This window comes from Megalops cyprinoides, chromosome 16, assembly GCF_013368585.1.
Source record: "Megalops cyprinoides isolate fMegCyp1 chromosome 16, fMegCyp1.pri, whole genome shotgun sequence".
Taxonomy (NCBI): Eukaryota; Metazoa; Chordata; class Actinopteri; order Elopiformes; family Megalopidae; genus Megalops; species Megalops cyprinoides.
In genome coordinates this window covers 33,664,052-33,685,151 of record NC_050598.1, presented here as the reverse complement: position 1 = coordinate 33,685,151, position 21,100 = coordinate 33,664,052, and the positions used below count along the sequence as shown (strand labels likewise).

At 46.6% G+C, this 21,100-nt stretch overlaps 3 protein-coding genes across 9 annotated transcripts in view; all 3 read left to right on the top strand.

The window, feature by feature from the left end:
• LOC118790783 (protocadherin alpha-C2-like) overlaps positions 1-21,100 on the top strand; it is a 58,010-nt gene that overhangs the window by 6,747 nt on the left and 30,163 nt on the right. For 2 of the 7 annotated variants that reach the window (XM_036547835.1, XM_036547839.1), the window contains exon 1: positions 7,024-9,499. The exons of 2 other annotated variants lie outside the window; for them this stretch is intronic. In XM_036547835.1, coding sequence (XP_036403728.1) covers positions 7,121-9,499 — 2,379 coding nt within the window. In that variant the 5' untranslated portion in view covers positions 7,024-7,120. Of the gene's footprint in view, positions 1-3,733; positions 6,499-7,023; positions 9,500-14,377; positions 16,931-21,100 lie in introns of those variants that run through there. 3 more of the 7 variants (XM_036547837.1, XM_036547840.1, XM_036547836.1) reach the window with 2 other exon arrangements.
• On the top strand, positions 30-2,520 carry LOC118791099 (protocadherin alpha-8-like). The gene has a single exon (XM_036548362.1). The coding sequence runs from the start codon at positions 127-129 to the stop codon at positions 2,518-2,520; it is 2,394 nt and encodes a 797-aa protein (XP_036404255.1). The 5' UTR covers positions 30-126.
• LOC118791097 (protocadherin alpha-8-like) lies at positions 10,728-14,246 on the top strand. Its single transcript, XM_036548359.1, has 2 exons — positions 10,728-13,492; positions 14,229-14,246. The coding sequence occupies exons 1-2, from the start codon at positions 11,114-11,116 to the stop codon at positions 14,244-14,246; spliced, it is 2,397 nt and encodes a 798-aa protein (XP_036404252.1). The 5' UTR covers positions 10,728-11,113.

The window sequence follows — 21,100 nt, the reverse complement described above, 5'->3', positions numbered from 1 at the left end:
TACTAAGACTGGAAGGACCGAGGGTCTTTCAGACGCACGCCATGATTTGATTACAAAGGATACAGTTATTTCATTCTATTTCTATGTTGCCTTCATCTTGATGTATCTGTAAACTGTCGAATAGCGATGGGGCGTTTCAGCCAGAGACTGCCGTTTTGGAAACAGTTTGTGTTTTTCCTTTATGTCTGGGATTCAGCTTTTGGACAGATTGTCTATTCTGTCTCAGAGGAGGTGAACAAGGGCGCCGTTGTGGGAAACATTACGAAGGATATGAATCTCAGTATTCAGGAACTGGAATCTCGGATGTTGCAGATTGGGTCCGGATCCAACAAGAGGTACTTTGATGTTAACTCTAAAAACGGCGTATTATTTGTGAATGATCGAATCGACAGGGAGGAGCTGTGTCTTAGTGCCATAAAATGTTCTGTAAATTTAGAGGCTATTGCTCACAGTCCTTTAAAACTATATCGCGTAGAGGTGAACATATTAGACATAAATGATAATGCTCCATCCTTTGCGGTAAAATCCCATATATTAAATATTACAGAATCTGCTTTTCCAGGCGATAGATTTCCTCTTCCTTTAGCGTATGACCCCGATGTGGGCAGTAATTCGGTAAAGAGCTACAAGCTGAGTCCGAATGAGCACTTCTCCCTGGATGTACAGAGCGGTGGAGAGCAGAGTGTATCTGCTGAGTTGGTGCTGCAGAAAGCTTTAGACCGAGAGAAACAGCCTGTGATTCAGCTCCTGCTGACTGCTGTTGACGGAGGAAAACCTCCCAGATCCGGGACTTTGCAGATCGTAGTTAATGTGCTGGACATTAATGATAACAATCCGATGTTTTCTAGTCAGCTCTATAAAGTGAGGGTTTCCGAGAATGTGCCTCGTGGAACAATGATAGTTAGACTCACAGCGGCGGATTTAGATGAAGGTGTAAACAGTGAGGTTCTGTACTCCATTCTAGAGCACGGAAATGTGAAAGTGCTGGATATTTTCTCCATCAATAAGGACACTGGTGAGATTACTACGAAAGCGGATCTTGACTATGAAGAAAACGCTGCTTTTGAATTGCGCGTCCAGGCTCGGGATAAAGGCCTCCCTCCTCGGAGTACTCATTGCAAACTATTGATTGAAGTGGTTGATGAGAATGACAATCCTCCCGATATATCCGTAACATCACTAATGAACACAGTCAGAGAAGACGCGAAAGTCGGAACAGCTGTAGCTTTAATTACGGTGTCGGACAGAGACGGAGGTAAAAACGGAGTTGTGAGTTGTTATACCGGCGACACAACCCCATTCAAACTGCAGTCCTCCTATAAGAACTATTACTCTTTAGTGGTTGACGGGCCGCTGGACAGAGAGAGCGCTTCTCAGTACAACGTCACCATCACAGCTACAGATGAAGGGACTCCGCCTCTCTCCAGCACCAGCGTTATTACTGTACACGTTTCTGATGTGAACGACAACGCGCCGCGCTTTGCAGAGCCCGTGATTAATGTGTATGTGAAAGAAAACGGCCAGGTGGGCTCTGTGATTCACACCGTATCTGCCTTTGATCCGGATTTAAACGACAACGCCAAAGTGACTTATTCTTTACTGGGGAGTTCTGGCAAAGGCGCGCCCCCGTCATCAGCCGTCAACGTGAACTCTGTGAGTGGAGAAATCTACAGCCTGCAGTCTTTTAACTACGAGGAAGTAAAAACGCTGCAGTTTCAGGTTCAGGCCACAGACTCTGGTGTCCCTCCACTGAGCAGCAACGCGACTGTGAACGTTTTCATCCTGGATGAGAATGACAACAGTCCTGGGGTTCTCCCTCCCTATTCTGACCAGGGCTCCGTGAATACTGAGAACATTCCGTATTCTGCTGAAGCGGGCTACTTTGTGGCCAAGATCAGGGCTGTAGACGCAGACTCTGGCTACAACGCGCTGCTTTCTTATCACATGGCGGAACCCAAGGGAAGCAGTCTCTTCCGAATCGGAAGCAGCAGCGGGGAAATCAGGACTAAGAGGCGGATGAGTGACAATGACTTGAAGACGCACCCGTTGGTTATTGTGGTTTCTGACCACGGAGAACCTTCGCTGTCGGCGACTGTGTCTATTGATGTTGTGGTTGTTGAAAGTACCGGTGAAATCCAGACGTCGTTCCGACAGCTGCCGGTGAAGGAGGAGAGTTTCTCCGATTTGAACCTGTATTTGCTGATCGGCATTATTTCGGTGTCAGTTGTATTTTTACTGAGCCTGATTAGTTTAGTAGCTGTAAAATGCCACAGGACAGACGGCGGTTTGAGTATACACAGCGCCCCAGTGATCACCACACACCCTGACGGGAGCTGGTCTTACGCTAAATCTACTCAGCAGTATGACGTGTGTTTTAGCTCGGACACACTGAAGAGTGACGTTGTGGTTTTCCCCGCTCCGTTTCCGCCTGCGGATGCGGAACTGATCAGTATTAATGGAGGGGACACTTTTAAACGGAACCACACGCTTCCCAACAGCGAGAAGGTAAGAATGCGTTAATGCTAATTGGTAATTAAAAACAGCTTGACCATGTACGTTTCTTCTTTTACATTTAGGGTTATATTTTAAAGTTCATAGTGATACAATTCTTTTTTTCTCTCCAGTTTGCATTTTAAGGTAGTTTAACGTAATGTTTAAGTAATGAAAATAATAAAATTCACTTTCTCTTCAATTAGCCTTTTTCCAAAATCATTCGTTAATATGCATTGTCTTTAAATTCAGGTAATGTTTACGTAGTTTTTGGCATGGAAAACTTCAGGTTTCATTTGTTGATTGCAAAATGATCATTCGCGCCTTGTTTTAGTTTCTTCTCTCCTGACATTTGGGATTGTATTCGTTCGTTTGGATGTTAAATTGTAGTGTATATTCTTAAAGGGGCATTACGCACAGTGAAAGGATTCAGTTCCCTGTGCACTTGAACCTATGTTTAAGAGTGGCTTGAAAGAAACCTTCAGCGCAGAGCGTCCCAGGAACCTGTTTTGGACATGGGACTCTAATAGTCAACCTTCTAGACTCTGAGCCCGGGGATCGTGGGATCGATGTTCGGATGCATTTTCTCCAGTAAACAGCGTACCAATACTACAATACCGCTATGGGACAGGATTGAGACACGTAACTATTTTCATCCAAATGGGACGTTGGGTGAAGGGAAGTCCCTAGATTCAATTTCATTGTGTCTTTTGGTTGCTAAGATAATGGCACGAAATCACGTAACTGTAGTCATCACTGAGTACAAATCAGTCCCACCACATTACATTCTGTATTTTACAAAAAAAAAACGTCTTGTCTCTCTCGAGAGGAACCCCGACCAAACTGTCGTTAAAATGCGAATCTTTTCACATCATTTCGCTCGATGTTTAAGACTGTTTGCATGACTCAGGTTCTTGGAAAGTTTCATACGGAGGGAAATTTCACTGGGTGCAAAATCAAGCAGTGAGTAAATTCAAGTATGAATATTAATCATTTCTGGATGCCTGTTGTGTCCGTATTTCCTTAACTTTCTCTTATGACAGTGTTAGTGCAATGATACTATGAGGAATCACTGTTATCTACTAATGTACTGTATCTCAGTGTCAACAGAAATGTATATGCCCATCGTTGAACGTTTATGCTTTTTTTTTTCCAATTGCGCGTTACTCTGCACCATCTCTCTTTATATATATTTTTATTTGTTGGACGCGGTTTTACGTTTTAGGCTAATATGTGAAATTTGGCTTCAATTGCAACAGAATAACGGTCGGCATGTACTGTGTCCGCGCGTACTTTGCGAAAAACCAACGATGGCTGCCACTGTGCGTAACCGCAAATTTACAGGATTAATGCGACGAACTCCTTTTCGATTAACAACCAACGCGCGGTGTCGCTGTAGACCACGGAAAAGAACACGGGCATTTTCATTCTTAGACTCCTCCTTTTAGAAAAGGAGAGAGGCGCACTGATACTCCCCATTACGCCTTATTGAAGAGACGGGCAGAATGGTGGTGTGACACACCACACTGTGATATACGCTGTCTGGATTAAAATGGATGCTTTCACTGCATTGTGAGCGTTGCCTTTACTTGGACCTTGCCGCAGTAAACAGTCAGGGTGAGCGCTATAATGGCTTTTTGGGAACAGACAGGACTTGTGTGGATACAGTTTATCGCCCTGTTTTATCTTTTAAGATGGTCTTCCGCACAGACTGTTTATTCCGTATCGGAGGAGGTGGACAAAGGAACGTTTGTGGGAAATATCGCCAAGGATCTAAATCTGAACGTGCAAGACCTGGAGACGCGTGGGCTTCGGATTGTAACCGGCTCTAATAAGAGATATTTCGAGGTAAATCTGAAAACAGGAATTCTGTATGTTAATGACAGAATAGACAGAGAGGCGCTGTGTCCCAATCTGGCAAAGTGCTCTTTAAACATAGAGGCCATATTGAATCACCCAATGCAACGGCACCGTATTGAAATTGATATTTTAGATATAAATGATAATGAACCGTCATTCTTCGAAAAGTCGCACGTTTTAAATGTCACCGAATATGCGTTTTCAGGGGAGAGATTTCCTCTTCCTATAGCAAATGACCCCGATGTGGGCATTAACTCAGTTAAGAGCTACAAGCTGAGTCCGAATGAGCACTTCTCCCTGGATGTACAGAGCGGTGGAGAGCAGAGTGTATCTGCTGAGTTGGTGCTGCAGAAAGCTTTAGACCGAGAGAAACAGCCTGTGATTCAGCTCCTGCTGACTGCTGTTGATGGGGGAAAACCTCCCAGATCCGGGACTTTGCGCGTCACCATTAATGTCATAGATGTGAACGACAATGCCCCCATATTCAGCAGCCCTTTGTATAAAGTTCGTGTGTCTGAGAATGTTCCTTTTGGAACAACAATACTCACCCTCAATGCCACAGATTTAGACGAAGGAGTGAACGGCGAGATTTCATATTCTCTGGTTAAACGAGGGAGTCTGGATCCTTCTGAGATCTTTTCCCTTAATCCGAAAACTGGAGAAATCACTCTAACAGGGAGTTTAGATTACGAAGAAAGCGCAGCATATGAAATCCGCGCGCAGGCGACCGACCGAGGGCATTCTCCACGCAGTACTCACTGCAAAGTGTTAGTCGAAGTTGTTGATGTGAACGACAATGCGCCAGAGATCTCTGTAACGTCGCTAACGAGCCCCGTTAAGGAAGACGCTCAAACTGGTACAGTGGTGGCTTTTATAACAGTAGCAGATAAAGACGGCGGTAAAAATGGACTTGTGAAATGTAATCTCGCTGGTTTTGCTCCTTTCAAACTGCAGTCCTCCTATAAGAACTATTACTCTTTAGTGGTTGACGGGCCGCTGGACAGAGAGCGCGCCTCTCAGTACAACGTCACCATCACAGCTACAGATGAAGGGACTCCGCCTCTCTCCAGCACCAGCGTTATTACTGTACACGTTTCTGATGTGAACGACAACGCGCCGCGCTTTGCAGAGCCCGTGATTAATGTGTATGTGAAAGAAAACGGCCAGGTGGGCTCTGTGATTCACACCGTATCTGCCTTTGACCCGGATTTAAACGACAACGCCAAAGTGACTTATTCTTTACTGGGGAGTTCTGGCAAAGGCGCGCCCCCGTCATCAGCCGTCAACGTGAACTCTGTGAGTGGAGAAATCTACAGCCTGCAGTCTTTTAACTACGAGGAAGTAAAAACGCTGCAGTTTCAGGTTCAGGCCACAGACTCTGGTGTCCCTCCACTGAGCAGCAACGCGACTGTGAACGTTTTCATCCTGGATGAGAATGACAACAGTCCTGGGGTTCTCCCTCCCTATTCTGACCAGGGCTCGGTTAATACTGAGAACATTCCGTATTCTGCTGAAGCGGGCTACTTTGTGGCCAAGATCAGGGCTGTAGACGCAGACTCTGGCTACAACGCGCTGCTTTCTTATCACATGGCGGAACCCAAGGGAAGCAGTCTCTTCCGAATCGGAAGCAGCAGCGGGGAAATCAGGACTAAGAGGCGGATGAGTGACAATGACTTGAAGACGCACCCGTTGGTTATTGTGGTTTCTGACCACGGAGAACCTTCGCTGTCGGCGACTGTGTCTATTGATGTTGTGGTTGTTGAAAGTACCGGTGAAATCCAGACATCGTTCCGACAGCTGCCGGTGAAGGAGGAGAGTTTCTCCGATTTGAACCTGTATTTGCTGATCGGCATTATTTCGGTGTCAGTTGTATTTTTACTGAGCCTGATTAGTTTAGTAGCTGTAAAATGCCACAGGACAGACGGCGGTTTGAGTATACACAGCGCCCCAGTGATCACCACACACCCTGACGGGAGCTGGTCTTACGCTAAATCTACTCAGCAGTATGACGTGTGTTTTAGCTCGGACACACTGAAGAGTGACGTTGTGGTTTTCCCCGCTCCGTTTCCGCCTGCGGATGCGGAACTGATCAGTATTAATGGAGGGGACTCTTTTAAACGGAACCACACTCTCCCCAACAGCGAGAAGGTAAGAATATGGCGTTATCAGGTCGAAGTATTAATAATTTTCGCTTTACGTTTCCTGTGTTTAAGTGTAGACTTGAATAATAAAACTTATACCCTTTTTATATTAATTTGTTTTAACCCAATGCCACTAAATTCGTAACTTGATTTTGCAGATATCTTTTCGCATGGAAGGCATTAGCTGTGTCTTGTTAAGTGTGACTGTGTATTATCTGCATTTTGTTAATGGAATTTTCGGTATGGGAATGGTGTTCGTTCGTTTGCATTGTAAATATTGCAACATATATTACTCAAAGTACATTACATGCATTTGTCGTATTTGTCGCCGAAACCGTGAGTGGCAACGGGTATTCCAGCCTCCGTCTTTTCCCTGAGCAGTCTGCGCGGAAAACACGGGGCGTCGCTGTAGACCATGAGAGTGAGGGGCCCTGGTGCGTTTCCGGGGCTCCGCCTTCAGCGATGCTTGCGTAGTCCGTAGAGGGCTTTGTCAGGCTGAGGCGTACTAAGACTGGAAGGACCGAGGGTCTTTCAGACGCACGCCATGATTTGATTACAAAGGATACAGTTATTTCATTCTATTTCTATGTTGCCTTCATCTTGATGTATCTGTAAACTGTCGAATAGCGATGGGGCGTTTCAGCCAGAGACTGCCGTTTTGGAAACAGTTTGTGTTTTTCCTTTATGTCTGGGATTCAGCTTTTGGACAGATTGTCTATTCTGTCTCAGAGGAGGTGAACAAGGGCGCCGTTGTGGGAAACATTACGAAGGATATGAATCTCAGTATTCAGGAACTGGAATCTCGGATGTTGCAGATTGGGTCCGGATCCAACAAGAGGTACTTTGATGTTAACTCTAAAAACGGCGTATTATTTGTGAATGATCGAATCGACAGGGAGGAGCTGTGTCTTAGTGCCATAAAATGTTCTGTAAATTTAGAGGCTATTGCTCACAGTCCTTTAAAACTATATCGCGTAGAGGTGAACATATTAGACATAAATGATAATGCTCCATCCTTTGCGGTAAAATCCCATATATTAAATATTACAGAATCTGCTTTTCCAGGCGATAGATTTCCTCTTCCTTTAGCGTATGACCCCGATGTGGGCAGTAATTCGGTAAAGAGCTACAAGCTGAGTCCGAATGAGCACTTCTCCCTGGATGTACAGAGCGGTGGAGAGCAGAGTGTATCTGCTGAGTTGGTGCTGCAGAAAGCTTTAGACCGAGAGAAACAGCCTGTGATTCAGCTCCTGCTGACTGCTGTTGACGGAGGAAAACCTCCCAGATCCGGGACTTTGCAGATCGTAGTTAATGTGCTGGACATTAATGATAACAATCCGATGTTTTCTAGTCAGCTCTATAAAGTGAGGGTTTCCGAGAATGTGCCTCGTGGAACAATGATAGTTAGACTCACAGCGGCGGATTTAGATGAAGGTGTAAACAGTGAGGTTCTGTACTCCATTCTAGAGCACGGAAATGTGAAAGTGCTGGATATTTTCTCCATCAATAAGGACACTGGTGAGATTACTACGAAAGCGGATCTTGACTATGAAGAAAACGCTGCTTTTGAATTGCGCGTCCAGGCTCGGGATAAAGGCCTCCCTCCTCGGAGTACTCATTGCAAACTATTGATTGAAGTGGTTGATGAGAATGACAATCCTCCCGATATATCCGTAACATCACTAATGAACACAGTCAGAGAAGACGCGAAAGTCGGAACAGCTGTAGCTTTAATTACGGTGTCGGACAGAGACGGAGGTAAAAACGGAGTTGTGAGTTGTTATACCGGCGACACAACCCCATTCAAACTGCAGTCCTCCTATAAGAACTATTACTCTTTAGTGGTTGACGGGCCGCTGGACAGAGAGAGCGCTTCTCAGTACAACGTCACCATCACAGCTACAGATGAAGGGACTCCGCCTCTCTCCAGCACCAGCGTTATTACTGTACACGTTTCTGATGTGAACGACAACGCGCCGCGCTTTGCAGAGCCCGTGATTAATGTGTATGTGAAAGAAAACGGCCAGGTGGGCTCTGTGATTCACACCGTATCTGCCTTTGATCCGGATTTAAACGACAACGCCAAAGTGACTTATTCTTTACTGGGGAGTTCTGGCAAAGGCGCGCCCCCGTCATCAGCCGTCAACGTGAACTCTGTGAGTGGAGAAATCTACAGCCTGCAGTCTTTTAACTACGAGGAAGTAAAAACGCTGCAGTTTCAGGTTCAGGCCACAGACTCTGGTGTCCCTCCACTGAGCAGCAACGCGACTGTGAACGTTTTCATCCTGGATGAGAATGACAACAGTCCTGGGGTTCTCCCTCCCTATTCTGACCAGGGCTCCGTGAATACTGAGAACATTCCGTATTCTGCTGAAGCGGGCTACTTTGTGGCCAAGATCAGGGCTGTAGACGCAGACTCTGGCTACAACGCGCTGCTTTCTTATCACATGGCGGAACCCAAGGGAAGCAGTCTCTTCCGAATCGGAAGCAGCAGCGGGGAAATCAGGACTAAGAGGCGGATGAGTGACAATGACTTGAAGACGCACCCGTTGGTTATTGTGGTTTCTGACCACGGAGAACCTTCGCTGTCGGCGACTGTGTCTATTGATGTTGTGGTTGTTGAAAGTACCGGTGAAATCCAGACGTCGTTCCGACAGCTGCCGGTGAAGGAGGAGAGTTTCTCCGATTTGAACCTGTATTTGCTGATCGGCATTATTTCGGTGTCAGTTGTATTTTTACTGAGCCTGATTAGTTTAGTAGCTGTAAAATGCCACAGGACAGACGGCGGTTTGAGTATACACAGCGCCCCAGTGATCACCACACACCCTGACGGGAGCTGGTCTTACGCTAAATCTACTCAGCAGTATGACGTGTGTTTTAGCTCGGACACACTGAAGAGTGACGTTGTGGTTTTCCCCGCTCCGTTTCCGCCTGCGGATGCGGAACTGATCAGTATTAATGGAGGGGACACTTTTAAACGGAACCACACGCTTCCCAACAGCGAGAAGGTAAGAATGCGTTAATGCTAATTGGTAATTAAAAACAGCTTGACCATGTACGTTTCTTCTTTTACATTTAGGGTTATATTTTAAAGTTCATAGTGATACAATTCTTTTTTTCTCTCCAGTTTGCATTTTAAGGTAGTTTAACGTAATGTTTAAGTAATGAAAATAATAAAATTCACTTTCTCTTCAATTAGCCTTTTTCCAAAATCATTCGTTAATATGCATTGTCTTTAAATTCAGGTAATGTTTACGTAGTTTTTGGCATGGAAAACTTCAGGTTTCATTTGTTGATTGCAAAATGATCATTCGCGCCTTGTTTTAGTTTCTTCTCTCCTGACATTTGGGATTGTATTCGTTCGTTTGGATGTTAAATTGTAGTGTATATTCTTAAAGGGGCATTACGCACAGTGAAAGGATTCAGTTCCCTGTGCACTTGAACCTATGTTTAAGAGTGGCTTGAAAGAAACCTTCAGCGCAGAGCGTCCCAGGAACCTGTTTTGGACATGGGACTCTAATAGTCAACCTTCTAGACTCTGAGCCCGGGGATCGTGGGATCGATGTTCGGATGCATTTTCTCCAGTAAACAGCGTACCAATACTACAATACCGCTATGGGACAGGATTGAGACACGTAACTATTTTCATCCAAATGGGACGTTGGGTGAAGGGAAGTCCCTAGATTCAATTTCATTGTGTCTTTTGGTTGCTAAGATAATGGCACGAAATCACGTAACTGTAGTCATCACTGAGTACAAATCAGTCCCACCACATTACATTCTGTATTTTACAAAAAAAAAACGTCTTGTCTCTCTCGAGAGGAACCCCGACCAAACTGTCGTTAAAATGCGAATCTTTTCACATCATTTCGCTCGATGTTTAAGACTGTTTGCATGACTCAGGTTCTTGGAAAGTTTCATACGGAGGGAAATTTCACTGGGTGCAAAATCAAGCAGTGAGTAAATTCAAGTATGAATATTAATCATTTCTGGATGCCTGTTGTGTCCGTATTTCCTTAACTTTCTCTTATGACAGTGTTAGTGCAATGATACTATGAGGAATCACTGTTATCTACTAATGTACTGTATCTCAGTGTCAACAGAAATGTATATGCCCATCGTTGAACGTTTATGCTTTTTTTTTTCCAATTGCGCGTTACTCTGCACCATCTCTCTTTATATATATTTTTATTTGTTGGACGCGGTTTTACGTTTTAGGCTAATATGTGAAATTTGGCTTCAATTGCAACAGAATAACGGTCGGCATGTACTGTGTCCGCGCGTACTTTGCGAAAAACCAACGATGGCTGCCACTGTGCGTAACCGCAAATTTACAGGATTAATGCGACGAACTCCTTTTCGATTAACAACCAACGCGCGGTGTCGCTGTAGACCACGGAAAAGAACACGGGCATTTTCATTCTTAGACTCCTCCTTTTAGAAAAGGAGAGAGGCGCACTGATACTCCCCATTACGCCTTATTGAAGAGACGGGCAGAATGGTGGTGTGACACACCACACTGTGATATACGCTGTCTGGATTAAAATGGATGCTTTCACTGCATTGTGAGCGTTGCCTTTACTTGGACCTTGCCGCAGTAAACAGTCAGGGTGAGCGCTATAATGGCTTTTTGGGAACAGACAGGACTTGTGTGGATACAGTTTATCGCCCTGTTTTATCTTTTAAGATGGTCTTCCGCACAGACTGTTTATTCCGTATCGGAGGAGGTGGACAAAGGAACGTTTGTGGGAAATATCGCCAAGGATCTAAATCTGAACGTGCAAGACCTGGAGACGCGTGGGCTTCGGATTGTAACCGGCTCTAATAAGAGATATTTCGAGGTAAATCTGAAAACAGGAATTCTGTATGTTAATGACAGAATAGACAGAGAGGCGCTGTGTCCCAATCTGGCAAAGTGCTCTTTAAACATAGAGGCCATATTGAATCACCCAATGCAACGGCACCGTATTGAAATTGATATTTTAGATATAAATGATAATGAACCGTCATTCTTCGAAAAGTCGCACGTTTTAAATGTCACCGAATATGCGTTTTCAGGGGAGAGATTTCCTCTTCCTATAGCAAATGACCCCGATGTGGGCATTAACTCAGTTAAGAGCTACAAGCTGAGTCCGAATGAGCACTTCTCCCTGGATGTACAGAGCGGTGGAGAGCAGAGTGTATCTGCTGAGTTGGTGCTGCAGAAAGCTTTAGACCGAGAGAAACAGCCTGTGATTCAGCTCCTGCTGACTGCTGTTGATGGGGGAAAACCTCCCAGATCCGGGACTTTGCGCGTCACCATTAATGTCATAGATGTGAACGACAATGCCCCCATATTCAGCAGCCCTTTGTATAAAGTTCGTGTGTCTGAGAATGTTCCTTTTGGAACAACAATACTCACCCTCAATGCCACAGATTTAGACGAAGGAGTGAACGGCGAGATTTCATATTCTCTGGTTAAACGAGGGAGTCTGGATCCTTCTGAGATCTTTTCCCTTAATCCGAAAACTGGAGAAATCACTCTAACAGGGAGTTTAGATTACGAAGAAAGCGCAGCATATGAAATCCGCGCGCAGGCGACCGACCGAGGGCATTCTCCACGCAGTACTCACTGCAAAGTGTTAGTCGAAGTTGTTGATGTGAACGACAATGCGCCAGAGATCTCTGTAACGTCGCTAACGAGCCCCGTTAAGGAAGACGCTCAAACTGGTACAGTGGTGGCTTTTATAACAGTAGCAGATAAAGACGGCGGTAAAAATGGACTTGTGAAATGTAATCTCGCTGGTTTTGCTCCTTTCAAACTGCAGTCCTCCTATAAGAACTATTACTCTTTAGTGGTTGACGGGCCGCTGGACAGAGAGCGCGCCTCTCAGTACAACGTCACCATCACAGCTACAGATGAAGGGACTCCGCCTCTCTCCAGCACCAGCGTTATTACTGTACACGTTTCTGATGTGAACGACAACGCGCCGCGCTTTGCAGAGCCCGTGATTAATGTGTATGTGAAAGAAAACGGCCAGGTGGGCTCTGTGATTCACACCGTATCTGCCTTTGACCCGGATTTAAACGACAACGCCAAAGTGACTTATTCTTTACTGGGGAGTTCTGGCAAAGGCGCGCCCCCGTCATCAGCCGTCAACGTGAACTCTGTGAGTGGAGAAATCTACAGCCTGCAGTCTTTTAACTACGAGGAAGTAAAAACGCTGCAGTTTCAGGTTCAGGCCACAGACTCTGGTGTCCCTCCACTGAGCAGCAACGCGACTGTGAACGTTTTCATCCTGGATGAGAATGACAACAGTCCTGGGGTTCTCCCTCCCTATTCTGACCAGGGCTCGGTTAATGCTGAGAACATTCCGTATTCTGCTGAAGCGGGCTACTTTGTGGCCAAGATCAGGGCTGTAGACGCAGACTCTGGCTACAACGCGCTGCTTTCTTATCACATGGCGGAACCCAAGGGAAGCAGTCTCTTCCGAATCGGCAGCAGCAGCGGGGAAATCAGGACTAAGAGGCGGATGAGTGACAATGACTTGAAGACGCACCCGTTGGTTATTGTGGTTTCTGACCACGGAGAACCTTCGCTGTCGGCGACTGTGTCTATTGATGTTGTGGTTGTTGAAAGTACCGGTGAAATCCAGACATCGTTCCGACAGCTGCCGGTGAAGGAGGAGAGTTTCTCCGATTTGAACCTGTATTTGCTGATCGGCATTATTTCAGTGTCAGTTGTATTTTTACTGAGCCTGATTAGTTTAGTAGCTGTAAAATGCCACAGGACAGACGGCGGTTTGAGTATACACAGCGCCCCAGTGATCACCACACACCCTGACGGGAGCTGGTCTTACGCTAAATCTACTCAGCAGTATGACGTGTGTTTTAGCTCAGACACACTGAAGAGTGACGTTGTGGTTTTCCCCGCGCCGTTTCCGCCTGCGGATGCGGAACTGATCAGTATTAATGGAGGGGACACTTTTAAACGGAACCACACGCTCCCCAACAGCGAGAAGGTAAGATTTCATATAAAAACTTTCAGAGTCGGGCTGTTTTGAACACCGCATTTACAGTTTTTCGGTAATATCACTTCTCTCAATTTTAAGGGAATTTGAGTGATGGCGAATTTTAGGAATCGTTAATCATTTTCAGTATGGGTTTAGGTGGAACATGTTTCCTGACTTTAGTTTTTGTTATTTTGCTTTTGTGCTTTATTTCATGTTGTATTGTTCGTTGCTCGCTGTGCACATAGTCGTGATTTTGGTTTCGCTGGGGAATACTAATTCTCCATCTCCATGTCAAATTTCACGTAACATTTTCCTGAACAGATGTTCACAGCATTGCGTTTGCTCACGTCCTGGACTCTTTCTCTGTTTGAAAAGAGAAACGTTGGCTGCCATATTAGGAAACAGCACTGTACGTTCGCATTTAATTCTTCCATTTCAACATTCGCTCACATACTCATATTATTTCATTATTTGCAAATATAGATAGTCGTTTATCGGTGCGAGTTTACGTCCTGAGTAAATGTTTGGCATCGCTGTTTGCTTCTTTCAGTGTAATGATTTTAAGGTGAGGGAAAGGACGATTCGATATTCACTTCTCGAGTTGGAGTCACTGAATGACACCTTAGATGCGGATTCATGTCCGTACTTGAACTCTGGCGAATCGACAGCGGGTTCAGGAAGGTTTTCCATTTATTCAGATCTGATTTGTGTTTTGCTGCTCGTGAGCTCGCGTAAATTTCTGCAGTTGTCACTTTACGTGTAGTGTAGGTTTATAGATACAGACATCTCCTTTCTGGCCTGGGGGGTGATAAGGATCAATCCAGGAATATTACACATCACATCACATACCTGAATAATCTTAACTGAAATGTCCACGAGGTGTCTCTGTGGTTTAACTAAGCGTGTGCTTTCACTCGGCTCCTCCTCCTCTCTGAGATGAAGGCAGACATCAGATGCTTTGTTTGTCCTGTACGCAGCCTGTCGCCGGAGTGAGCTCTTCCAGCCGTGCCGTGTTTCTCTGCGGGAGGTTTTCTTAACGCGTGGGCTTACGCGAGTGTATGCAGGCAGAACATGGCGGATCCGCTGCCGTTTTCCAGCGCGCGCTTTCTGCTTCTGCTTTGTGTCCTGGATGCGGTTTCCGGACAAATCGCGTTTTCCATCACCGAGGAGGCGAACAAGGGGACAGTCGTCGGTAATGTCGCCAAGGATCTGAACTTAGACACACAGGATCTGGAATCTCGCAGGTTGCAAATTCTTTCTGGATCGAGAAAGAAATATTTTGAGGTAAACTTAAAGACTGGGGTTCTGTTTGTTAATGAAAGAATCGACAGAGAGGAACTGTGTCCGAATAACCTGCAGTGCTCGGTAAATATCGAAGCCATTGCTGATCGTCCCCTCAGTTTGTTCCGCATCGACGTAAATATATTAGATATAAATGACAATTCTCCCGCCTTCCGTGTGAAAGACAAACGTTTTAATATATCAGAATCGGCGTTTGTAGGAGAACGATTCCCATTACCTAGGGCGTATGACCCCGATGTGGGCAGTAATTCGGTAAAGAGCTACAAGCTGAGTCCGAATGAGCACTTCTCCCTGGATGTACAGAGCGGTGGAGAGCAGAGTGTATCTGCTGAGTTAGTGCTGCAGAAAGCTTTAGACCGAGAGAAACAGCCTGTGATTCAGCTCCTGCTGACTGCTGTTGACGGAGGAAAACCTCCCAGATCCGGGATTTTGCAGATTATTGTTAACGTCATAGATGTGAATGACAACAGTCCGTCATTCAGCAAACCTCTTTATAAAGTGCGCTTACTTGAGAATGTTGCGCCAGGAACGTCAATACTCTCTCTGAACGCGACCGATGTGGACGAGGGGGTAAATAGTGAAATAGTTTACGAATTCATAAACCAGGAGCACGATGATAGTGGCGTTAGCATGTTCCATATAAATCCTGTCACTGGCGATATTACAGTTAACGGCAACGTTGATTACGAAGAAAACAGTGCATATGAAATTCACGCGCAGGCGAAGGATAAAGGCACTCCCCCCCGCGCGACCCACTGTAAAATCTTAGTTGAAGTGGTTGATGTGAATGATAACGCTCCGGAAATATCAGTCACGTCGCTGCTGAACACAGTCAGAGAAGATGCCAGCAAAGACACAGTAGTCGCGCTCATAACCCTGCTAGATCAGGATGCGGGCAAGAATGGAAATACGCATTGTCATATATCTGGTGCTGTTCCTTTCAAACTGCAGTCCTCCTATAAGAACTATTACTCTTTAGTGGTTGACCGGCCGCTGGACAGAGAGAGCGCTTCTCAGTACAACGTCACCATCACAGCTACAGATGAAGGGACTCCGCCTCTCTCCAGCACCAGCGTTATTACTGTACACGTTTCTGATGTGAACGACAACGCGCCGCGCTTTGCAGAGCCCGTGATTAATGTGTATGTGAAAGAAAACGGCCAGGTGGGCTCTGTGATTCACACCGTATCTGCCTTTGATCCGGATTTAGACGACAACGCCAAAGTGACTTATTCTTTACTGGGGAGTTCTGGCAAAGGCGCGCCCCCGTCATCAGCCGTCAACGTGAACTCTGTGAGTGGAGAAATCTACAGCCTGCAGTCTTTCAACTACGAGGAAGTAAAAACGCTGCAGTTTCAGGTTCAGGCCACAGACTCTGGTGTCCCTCCACTGAGCAGCAACGCGACTGTGAACGTTTTCATCCTGGATGAGAATGACAACAGTCCTGGGGTTCTCCCTCCCTATTCTGACCAGGGCTCGGTTAATACTGAGAACATTCCGTATTCTGCTGAAGCGGGCTACTTTGTGGCCAAGATCAGGGCTGTAGACGCAGACTCTGGCTACAACGCGCTGCTTTCTTATCACATGGCGGAACCCAAGGGAAGCAGTCTCTTCCGAATCGGAAGCAGCAGCGGGGAAATCAGGACTAAGAGGCGGATGAGTGACAATGACTTGAAGACGCACCCGTTGGTTATTGTGGTTTCTGACCACGGAGAACCTTCGCTGTCGGCGACTGTGTCTATTGATGTTGTGGTTGTTGAAAGTACCGGTGAAATCCAGACGTCGTTCCGACAGCTGCCGGTGAAGGAGGAGAGTTTCTCCGATTTGAACCTGTATTTGCTGATCGGCATTATTTCGGTGTCAGTTGTATTTTTACTGAGCCTGATTAGTTTAGTAGCTGTAAAATGCCACAGGACAGACGGCGGTTTGAGTATACACAGCGCCCCAGTGATCACCACACACCCTGACGGGAGCTGGTCTTACGCTAAATCTACTCAGCAGTATGACGTGTGTTTTAGCTCAGACACACTGAAGAGTGACGTTGTGGTTTTCCCCGCGCCGTTTCCGCCTGCGGATGCGGAACTGATCAGTATTAATGGAGGGGACACTTTTAAACGGAACCACACGCTCCCCAACAGCGAGAAGGTAAGTTGCTGTCATTTCGATATCATGCGTACAGTAGAGTACATATCAAACGCGTTTAAAGCATAGAAAACGTACTGTTTTCAGCTGCAGCTGTGGGCTCTTTTTCTCTATAAAAAGCTTTGCTTCACGTTATATTATTGGGTTCCTCATTCATGTGTCCGTGCTAGTCCTTACAGTTTTGTTCCCAAATTCTGCCGTTTGTCACCCTTCCTGATCTCCCTTCACTGGCTAACGGCGACAGGTCGCTTCAGATCGCTGGTCTTAGCCCCCCGAGCGGTGAGGAGAAAGGCTTCCCTAACGGCTGGCCCTCCACAGCCGGCCAGATCAGCGCTTGGGCTGTTCCCTCCTCTCATGACATCGCAACCCGGTCACGCCCACTGCCCTTATTAGCCACTGCGTGATGGAATGAGCTTCCTGTTTCGGTCAGAACAGTTCAAACAAAGGCCATCTTTCAGAGATTGTTGTTGCTACCTCCTCCTTGATACAACTAAAATTAACAATGTTAGTGGAGTGGCCAGCTTGCTGGCTTGCTACATGTTATGCCGGTTAAGCACGTAGCTCGCCGTCAGGTTAGCCACCTAGCTAGCCATGTTAGTCAAGCTAAATCCAGAAGACTAGTAGGCTACTCTGACTGAGGATGTATATTTTGCAACCGCTGATGTTGATTCAGTCCAAAGATAAAAGATGTAAGAATGGAATTTGTTCTAAAAGGCTAAGCTAAAGGTAGCCCAGCATATGATACATTTGATCAAATTGAAAAAAAAAACACTTTATTCATTCACATGCATTGTTTTACCAAGTGACAATCGGGAGGGCGCGCCATGTATCCTAATAAACGGTAATGAAAGGGCGATAGTCTTTAGACGCTGTGATTACGGTGAGGCAGGAAGTGGGCGCTGTCCGCCGCCGTGGTGCTGAACCCTCATCCTACGGCCTCTCACTGACCCCGCAATCCCCGCCGCTGCCCGACTGCTTCCTCTAAACCTGACTACACCAAAGTCGAAGATATGGCACCTTTCGTTGCTCAAATAACAGCCAGGGAACGATTTCAAATCGTAAAAAAATCTGTATTTATAGCAGACCTGTTTCCTGCTGTAAATTGTTGACTATGGAATATTACACAGAATAGATATGTCGGGAATTAGAGGTGGATTTACACGTAATGAACAGTTTTAAAATTGGAACTGGAATAATTGGTCATGATTGCCTTCCCTTTTAGCCGGGCTTTAGTAAGTATTCTGCTATAATCACTGATTAATACTGTACTTTCTTCCTATTACCACTCATATTGCTACTACTACAACTATTATCACTACAATTACTGCTACTACTGTTACTATTCCCACTATTTCAGCTGTGGCGAGTGGTTAATAGGAGGTTTCCGATACATCAGTCTTGTGTTCTGAAACGCAAAACCGTTGAAAATATAAAGCATAGTGATATGATATGGCTTATCAATGGCTTTGTCAAATATTGCATGCATGGTAATGTGCTGTTTGAAATCATCAGATGAAGATCTTACATTAATATTTGTCATTAGTGACCACAAACACTTTTCTCACATGGCAGAATTTCACTGACCTCTGTGTGTGTATGTGTGTGAGTGTGTGTGTTTGTGTGTGTGTGTGTCTGTCTGTCTGTCTGTCTGTCTGTCTGTGTGAGTGAGTGTGTGTCTGTGTGTGCCTGTGTGTGAGTGAGTGTGTTTGTGTGTGTGTGTGTCTGTCTGTCTGTCTGTGTGAGTGAGTGTGTGTCTGTGTGTGCCTGTGTGTGAGTGAGTGAGTGTGTGTCTGTGTGTGTCTGTGTGTGTGTAACTCTGATTTCTGTCAGGAGCAGGTGATGGAGTGCATCACTACAGGCATGCAGCTCCATGGTTACCCTGGTGCAGCTTGTTAGGTCCCAGCATGCTTTGTCTTGTTCTGTTGTGTTTCCCGTATGTTGCAGGACATCCCGTGGGCGGATGAGAGTTTGAGTTGACGGCCTGAGATGCGAGGCTTGCCTTGCTGTTGTTTGACCTGTTTATGACCAGCATTGGTTGTGTAGCCTACTTAGTAGTTTTGCGAGCCTTGGTTGCTTTTTCTTTCCATAATAAATACTTTAGAATATACCGAGCCTTGTCTCGCCGTTTTCCTTTTGCCGGCAGACGGCAGTGCCGCCTCACCTCTTTTGTTCACACTCCTGACCCTAGACAGGGTCGTGACACAGCTCCATGGTTACCCCGGTGCAGCTCCATGGTTACCCCGGTGCAGCTCCATGGTTACTCTGGTGCAGCTCCATGGTTACTCTGGTGCAGCTCCATGGTTACTCTGGTGCAGCTCCATGGTTACCCCGGTGCAGCTCCATGGTTACTCTGGTGCAGCTCCATGGTTACTCTGGTGCAGCTCCATGGTTACCCTGCTTCCAGGTTTCCTCTGCTGCCATCCCATCCCAGCCACATGCTGTGCATATGAGTCTGACGCAGGAGGGCCTGGCTTTCAGCCACAGCCTGTGTTTTTCGTTTAGGGGTCTGGTTTTTAGTTAGGGGTGTGTTTTCAGGATAATGTGGGTATGAATACAGTCATTTAGAAGGTGTCTGTTTGGTTAGTCACAGTGTAATGCCTGCTGACCTGTATAAGAGTCACACAAGAGCAGCTTGTGGTCATTATCACAGTTCATGCATATTTCAGTCAAAATATGAGGATGAATGAGATTATTATATTCAGAGCTCTTGTGTGTGTGTGAGAGGAGATGCCCAGGCCTTGGCTGAAGGCCTGTGTGTGCAGAGCTCAGCTGGCCAGAGATCAGTGCAGATGAAACTGTGTGTTTCTGGAACTCTCCGCTGCATGGACTCAAATCTCTGTGCCCATATGCAAGCGCTGATTCTGCTCTGACTCTGCCACTCCACTAGCAGCACCCGCACCCCCCCCCCCCCCCCCGGTGGTGGGCAGGTTGTTGCTAAGAGTGTCAGTGTGGTCAATACTGTGATTTTATTTTTGCTTTTGATCTCTATCCTGTTGTATTGATTCTGTCTGCAGTCTGTCCCACCCTGTGCTCCTGACTGAGCACAGTGGCTGTGTTCAGGGGCACCTGCTTCTTGCACAGGCAGTTCTGCGCAGATGTGCACAGCACCTGCTGGGAGTGTATGCCTGTGAGCATGCTGCATTTGCTCACAGAAAAAGCGCCGGAGGACAGAGGCGAGCTCACACCAGTCCTCACAGCGGCAACAAGCGCAATATAGTGCAGAGGAGCCTCACTCCATGCCATGTGCTGACACGGGAACGTGAGGGACCAGCAGTGGGGATACTATTCAAGCGCTATGAAATGAAGCTCCCCCAATCAGCACGGACAGCTGGAACACAAAAAGAGGGAGGATGCTGGCTGATGGCCACATACGGAGTCAGAGACTCACAGCCCACTGATGCAGCCATGTTAGACAGGCAGAGGATATCCGGCTTCACTGTGAGATAGCTGAGGAGGAGGGGCTGTGGCATTGAGACAGAGGGGGAATATCCATAACCAGCCCTGCATCAGGCAGAAACTCACCACACGAGTCAGCAATTCTTTACTCTTTATGTGTGTGTGCGTGAGTGTGTGTGTGTGTCTGGGTGCGTGTGCGTGTGTGTGTGTGTGCATGTGTGTGCGCGTGTGTGTGTATGTGCGTGCGTGTGTGTGTGTGTGTGTGTGCGTGTGTGTGTGTGTGCGTGTGTGTGTGTGTGCGTGCGTGTGTGTGTGCACGTGCGTGTGTGTATGTGTGTGTGTGCGCGTGTGTGTATGTGTGTGTGTGTGTGTGCACGTGCGTGTGTATGTGTGTGCGTGCATCTGTATGTGTGTGTGTGTGCGTGCGTGTGTATGTGCGTGTGTATGTGCGTGCGTGTGTGTGTGTGTGCGTGTGTGTGTGTGTGTGTGTGTGTGTGTGTGTGTGTGTGTGTGTGTGTGTGTGTGCGCGCGTGTGTGCGCGCGTGTGTGCGCGCGTGTGTGCGCGCGTGTGTGCGCGCGTGTGTGTGCGCGTGTGTGTGCGCGTGTGTGTATGTGTGTGCGTGCGTGTGTGCGCGTGCGTGTGTGCGCGTGTGTGTGCGCGTGTGTGTGCGCGCGTGTGTGCGCGCGTGTGTGCGCGTGTGTGCGCGTGTGTGTGCGCGCGTGTGTGCGCGTGTGTGTATGTGTGTTTTGTGTCAGAAACAGCAGGAGGGAGGGAGA